We start from the raw sequence: 7,114 nt of genomic DNA on the forward strand, positions 1-7,114 counted from the left end.
AGGATTAAACTGCAGCTGTGGGATAAAGCGACGTCAGCACTGCACGACGTGGAAGATGAAGCGGGGGAGGAGGCTCGACGAAGATGCTACGTTAAACATATTAGCCTTCAAAATAAAAGCGGCCATTTACGGGATCGCTTCCAGCCTCTCGTTTGTAAAATGAGACTCACTCAGCTGCGTAGATTATGTGCTTTACTTGAATATCTTTGCGTTTAAATTCCACCAATGCGGCGCACAATTAAAATAAAAATCACTCGAGCTTTTATTTTGAAGTGATACTAGTAAAGCTGCTAGCTGGCTGGATGCAGGGATTTTCTCTCTTATATGGAAAGCAGGCAGATCATGTAAACGATTCGGGATAAATAATCATGTGTGTGGCATGGAGTGATTAGCAAAGAGTCCGGCGCTTTCCTGTTGGATTTTTTCTACGTTTCAAGCGTGCTGTCTGTGCAAATAACGACCAGATTCTGTGTCGGACGACTGGACTTGGCTCCAAATATCAGGTTGGACTGGAAGCTAGCTGTCAGGTAGCAGCCCACTAGCCAGCCACATCAGCACCGCTGCTGTTAGCCACGTTAGCATCAGTGCAAAGCAAGCTGCTGTTTTGTTGCCTGTGTGGATTAGCATTTTTGTCAAACCTAATAGCGTCTTTGTGTGTGTGTGTGTGTGTGTGTGTGTTAGTGTCTGTCTTGCAGAGATTTCATGATGGCAGACAGTATCATGAGCAAGGCTGCAACCATGGAGATCCCCATTAACAGCAATGGAGACACAGGGACTCTCCCAGAGGATGACAGCCTGGAGCAGGTCAGTCACGTTTTACTCTGTCAGGGTCCTCATAATACACACATGATGGCGTTTTGTACTCACTGTTTGTGGCTCTCTTCCCATTTAAATGACATTACAGTCCAGGGCTGAGGCTGCTTAGGCCAAGTGTTACCTAACCATGCACAGGCCTGCAGCTATGGACAGTAGGAGCATACCACTACCACCATCAGTACCTGCAGCTAAAAGATGTGATTAGATCCATGAAGAAGGACATAAATGGTGAAAGGATGCTTTTGGAGTATGACCTTGTGTCTGAAAAGCTGTCTGTATAATCCATAACTTCAGTGCAGCCTTTATGTCTCATATTGGTACAGCCCAACAGAGTTCAAAAGGCTGCATGAGAAATGATGGAATAATATTATAGACATGCATTTATGTATCACCACGATATTGAATTAATGAAACAGCACATAAGCAAGTCATCTGAGTGTGATATGTGTGCAGGATTATTCAGTTTCAGTAAAAATAAAATTAAAAACAACTGCATGGTTGCACCTCGTTTGAACAAAATTACATCCTTTTTCATATTTTAATTTAGGAATATGGTATTTAAAATTCTGCACCTGTTTAGAATAATATTGCTTATAAAACTGCAGTGGATGAAATATATTAATAATGTAAACATGGAAGTTTAAACTTTCTGGATCCCAAAGATTTTTTTTAGATTTTTTGCCCAGTATTTTTTTAGCTGCACTGCACTGTCCATGCAGATGATGAAAAATGTGATTTTGGCCTTTAAAATCCATTCTCATTGCCAGTGTTTTGTTGTAAATCCATCAGGATCTGCAGCAAGTGATGGTGTCTGGACCCAACCTGAATGAAACCAGCATCGTCTCGGGAGGTTATGGAGGACCTGCAGGGGGCATCATTCCAACCAGCACCATCAAAGGTAGTCCTGTTAGAACTGACTGTCGTCCTCTACGGGTTGTTTTTCAAAGCACGTGCACAGTTTTCTCATAAATCTGAAGGTGCATTAAGTGACAGTAGCTGTATTGTAGTATAATATTATCCTAACAACTGTTTTGCATATGTAGCTGTAACAATAATAATATGGTTGTCGATCAATACTGATGACCTTGCAATTACTTTGCCCTGTGCTGACATAAATGCCTCGAAATAGCTCACTGTTCCATCCACTTTCTGTCGCCCCCCCGTCGTGTCTGCTGTCAATTGCGGCCTGCCGTGAGCCGTGCCAGAGATCTGTCAGTGGTTCTCGGGATCCTTCAGTAACTGAAAGAGGTCAATACTTAATGCACCTTTTAGGAAACCACAGCGAGAGCTTTTCCTCCATGTATTTTAATGTTTCACCAGAGAGCTACTGACCTCTCGGCTCCCAGTTTATATTACAAACATCCGTATTCCATAGGACCTGCAGTTTGCTTCAACCCTGAGTATCTGGACAGAAGAAGAGCCCCTGCACCAGGACCAGGTGGCTTAGTATTATCACCACCCTTTCTTTTTTTTTGTGTGTATTTAGTTAACCTTTATTTGTTGGTCTTTTTTTTGGCCCTCTTATAAGAGGTTTGGAATCGCTTGACTAAGGGATTTGTATGCAACCTTGCTTGTACCTATTCAACTCACAGCTTTAGCAACAAGAAATGTTCTGGCAGCTTTCAAAATTAGGGATGCACTAACCAGATATTACAGGGCTGTCACTTGAAATGTTGTACCGATGTCTCATGAGGATGTTCTCTTTTGTACTGTAAAATGTGCTTTGGATGACTATTTTGTCATGACTTGGTACTTACTTTTCATCCCTTGAAGTCCATTTTCATCTGTTTTGTAAATCCTTTTATTCTGCATGAGGAAACTGCATGGTGGATTATTATTGCTTCAAAACCCCTTTAACCTCCACTTATTATGTATCCTCCTCCGTGGAGCCTAACATTTCCTTTCAGTCTACACCCTCTGCTGTTCGGCCGCATATCTCACTGACACATATTTCACTGCACTCATTTTTTTTTTTACCCTTTTTTATGTCTTCTTCTTCTCATTCTTACGCTTTATCACCGCCATGCTCATTTCAGACATTCGCATGAAATCCCGGGGTGTAAACTTGCCTCACAGTCAATCCTCAGCCAGCCGACTTGCCCAACACACAGACCAGCATCCAGGTATCACCAGGCTCATCACCATGTCCACACTGTCCTACTTATTGTCATGACTCATGCAATTTCTGTAAACTGCTGCCTTGTCAACTTGATATCACAGTACGGTGTACATTGTTAATTTATTTTTTTCTTTTAGGGTCGTCAAACCATAACACTAATTCAACTGAAGAAGTCTCACGTGGGGTGGCAGTGGAGAAACTGGACAGTGTAAAGAAATGGGGCATTAACACATACAAGGTATTTGTGTAGATGCTTTGTTTTTAGAAGCGTTTATCCTATTTATCCTTGTTTGAAATAACTTTTGAGTGACATATAGCATTCAAGAGTCATAAAGTGCCTATATCATATTTATGAAGTATATTAATTGCCTAATACAAGTACATAGATGAAATTTTACCTCACTGAAATGACAGTTGATGAATTATAGTCAGATTTTTTGTCAAAAAGAAGCTACGTGTTTTTTCTCTACCATCAGATATTCTGTACACTGACTTTATTCTGGGTCTATTGTAATCTCTCCGTGTTCACTATGCAGTGCACAAAGCAGATGTTCTCGGAGAGGTTTGGCCGAGGCTCACGAACAGTCGACCTGGAGCTGGAGGCTCAGATTGACGTCTTAAGAGACACCAAGAGCAAGTACGAAAACATCCTAAGACTGGCCACTGCGCTCATCAGTCATTTTCAAAGCATGGTGCAGACGCAACAGGCTCTGGGAGACACATTCACCGACCTCAGTCAGAAGTCTCCAGAGTTACAGGTATAGTAACGGCTAAGCTCTCCACAGGACGTGACAGGACATGATGTTGTCAGGTATAACTCCTGTGTTTCTCTGCAGGATGAGTTTGGGTATAATGCAGAAACACAAAAGCTGTTGTGCAAGAATGGCGAGGCTCTGCTCGGTGCCATCAACTTCTTCGTGTCAAGTGTCAACACCCTGGTCAACAAAACAATGGAGGACACTTTGATGACCATTAGGCTGTATGAAAATGCAAGGTGAGAAGCCCTGACATGTTACGTAGGAGCTAAGGAAGATATTCTGAATGGCTGTAGGGGGATCACCTGCAAAATGACTGTGACACCCTTTCTTGTTTTTTGTGTGCAGACTTGAGTTTGATGCCTATCGTTCTGATCTGGAAGAGCTGAGTTTGGGTCCGAGGGATGCGGCTGCCATGGTCCGCATTGAGATGGCCCAGCTTGAATACCAGTTCCATAGAGACAAATACGAAAGGCTGCGTAGCGATGTCACCATCAAGCTCAAATTCCTGGAAGAAAACAAGGTTTACTGCACAATTTTGATTTTTTTTCTCGATATTCCTGCAGGTTCAAAGTAACATCCACTGAAATGTTGTTTTCGTGGATCTCCTGTTGTTTAACTTCTTGCCATGCTGCAGTGATGTCTCCATGACATCATTTGCTGGATGTGGTTATACATGCAACAGAACACAAAATTCACCACACCCAAACTCAGGGATTATGGATGCTGGGTGTGTTCTGAGGTGAAGCAGTCTTGAAACTTTTAACTCGGGAGGCAAGGAGAGCACTGCTTTTCAGTATGGCGTTGCTCCTTAAAAACAAACACTTAAAACTGGTTTGTGAATGTCATTTTTGAATGTGGACGAAAATCAGAACAATCAGAACAAGTTGTGAAATCATATTTTAACTAGATGGAGCATGTTGTGATTCATTCCAGTCTGTCATTGCTGTCTCACACCACATCGATTTGTTAAATGATGCCTAGATTACCGTGTTAAGTAAGCCCAGTGTTAAATGCTACTTCCAGCCGGTACATACTGAAGCAGTTGCTCATGGATGATTTTTGTAGAAGCAGAGTAGGCTTTGCTTGGCACCACTTCAGCTACTTCCAAGGTGCATGAAGAAGGGTGTGGCGGAGTTTTTAGGGCTGAAAATGGCCATTGTTCTGCCATTACGCATCCATCGAGGCTGAGAAGGTGAAAGTAAATGAAGGAGTCAGACCTCGTTGTCCACAGCTACAACCATAGTTATGCTGCAGATAATTACAGTAAACAGAGGTAATGCCGAGGCTTTGCCATTTTGACAGTTTTTGTTAGCTTAGTGTAAAATGCGGGAAAAAAAACTGCTTGTATTTATTAACAGAGAGAATACATGTTAGACGAACGTAATGTGCAAGTTATTTGTAGGTTTTTTTCTCCAGAAAATCTTCTGATTATCTACCGAGCTTCATCCCAACAGATGTCTGCAGGCTGTGCATTCCTCTAAACACTTGTGTTTGTAACAGGACATTTTTCCATCTTCTATTTTTTTTCTTCCAGGTGAAGGTGATGCACAAGCAGCTGCTTCTCTTCCATAATGCTATCTCAGCTTACTTTGCTGGCAACCAGCAGCAGTTGGAACAAACTCTAATACAGTTCAATGTAAAGTTAAAGCCCCCCGGATCAGACAAGCCATCCTGGCTGGAGGAGCAGTAATGAGCGCCCAGTGTTCAGCTATCTGAGATGTACAGTGACACGCTGGTCAGTGAAAAACTCAACATTATGGTTAGACGGACAAGATTTAAAGGAATAGAGGAGTATATTGTAGGATCCGTAGCAGAAAGAGATATCTCTTTTGTAATGTTTTCGGTATCATTTATTACATAGATGGAACAACTTTTTTTGTTAAATCACAGAATTACCTTTTGTTACTTTCTTATTCTTTTCTTAGCACAATCATTTACGTGTATATCACTTATTTATGTACAGGATAGTGGAACGTTGTGGAGATTCCCCTTGGCAGTTTTGCACATGCATTATTTTGTTGTTGTTTTTTTTAATGTTGTCTGAAGTTATCTTTAACATTTCAGTGTATATCGAATGGGAGGAATTCCACAAATCAGTTTTGTAAGTAAGTGGGACACTGCTAAAAATGTTATGAAATATCCTCTGAAATTGTATTTATTTTCTTTATGCATGCTCCAACCATATTATTCAACTTATGTTTTGCAGATTTAGGTCAAAGACATCAGGATATGGTATCATTTTAAAAGATGTCCCACTGTCTTTCTCCTGTGGCTTTGTGGAACACCTGCCTGAATGATCAGTTTACAGTTTACATAGAAGGGAAGATATATATAGTGAATATAGTGGTTTTCTCTAACCTAATATACAATCATAATTCGTTTAATCTCCTAAATTTTGGGTACCTTCAGAAACGGTATGTCATTATGAATCCAGCACTGTCGTAAGTATCTGTCTTTTTTTTTACTCCAGAGTTTACACATGGGAACAAACCTGAAAAACATCAGATCTAGTGGTTATGTTTAGCAGTAATCAATCCATACTTTAGATGCTTTAATACTAAATACAAAGATCTCAGTTATCATAAAGGAATCCAAATCAAAATATGCCTCATAGCCAGTATCTGTTTGACTGTGTTAATAGAAGGTGCCTGTGTGAAACTATGAAAGACAACCTTTGAGATTTATTCTTGAAGTCTCAAATTGGAAAACACAAATGGTGGATGGACATATTGGATACATGTGGTACCACATGCACTTTAGGTGACAATACAAATCTCAGTGTCTCTTCAAAGACAGAATGTATACGTACATTTATCTTACTTTGTGTTATTTTTTTTAAAAAATGTGTTTATAACATAACATTGTATGTTATTTAGATTCTTTTTCAGTTTTAGTCCGCTGATTGTCTTTATCTTGTTCTGCATTTCCAATAAAGTCTGCTGGATGTTTTGTTTCACTTAACTGTGCAGTCGACACAGGTTTGTCAGTATCCTACACAGAGAATGTACAGAAAACTCACAGTATATGTAATATGTGAATTATGTACATGATAATACAGTATGATACATCTATAACATGCTTTTTTTTTCTTATTATTTCTTATTATCTTGCTTCATATTTGCTGTAGGTTTTCTGAAGGTCCAGTTCAACTTGCTAGACGAAGGTATAAGTGAATCATTTTGAATCAAGTATTTTTGGTGATTTTGGCATTTTTTTGTCGCGGCTAGAAACTAACTTTTAATATAAGACTTGATTTAATACAAGACTATGCAAATTTCACCTCCAGTCAGAGCTAATACCTTACTGATTCTGTTACTAACTTTTGATATCAAGCAAAAACTACAAAACAGTATCTGAAAACAAACTCAGTTCTGCAGTTCTACAGACTATGTATTAGAGTACTTGTCAACCATGAAAATTA

General features: G+C 39.9%; 1 protein-coding gene across 6 annotated transcripts; it reads left to right on the top strand.

Annotated features, from left to right (window-relative positions):
* The first annotated feature begins 336 nt into the window (after positions 1-336).
* Positions 337-6,654, top strand: LOC103363424 (arfaptin-2-like). 6 transcript variants are annotated; one of them, XM_008290182.1, is made up of 10 exons: positions 337-527; positions 682-804; positions 1,606-1,714; positions 2,192-2,254; positions 2,853-2,939; positions 3,073-3,173; positions 3,472-3,693; positions 3,772-3,929; positions 4,039-4,213; positions 5,228-6,654. In XM_008290182.1, exons 2-10 carry the CDS (start codon positions 703-705, stop codon positions 5,381-5,383), a joined length of 1,173 nt encoding a protein of 390 aa, XP_008288404.1. In that variant the 5' UTR covers positions 337-527; positions 682-702; the 3' UTR covers positions 5,384-6,654. The 6 variants fall into 6 exon arrangements, with proteins under 6 accessions (XP_008288404.1, XP_008288403.1, XP_008288405.1 ...); XM_008290181.1 differs by having other exon boundaries at positions 337-503; XM_008290183.1 differs by lacking the exon at positions 2,192-2,254 and having other exon boundaries at positions 337-503.
* The last annotated feature ends 460 nt before the right edge of the window (positions 6,655-7,114 follow it).

Source organism: Stegastes partitus, unplaced genomic scaffold (assembly GCF_000690725.1).
Source record: "Stegastes partitus isolate 25-593 unplaced genomic scaffold, Stegastes_partitus-1.0.2 Scaffold659, whole genome shotgun sequence".
In the NCBI taxonomy this organism is placed as follows: Eukaryota; Metazoa; Chordata; class Actinopteri; family Pomacentridae; genus Stegastes; species Stegastes partitus.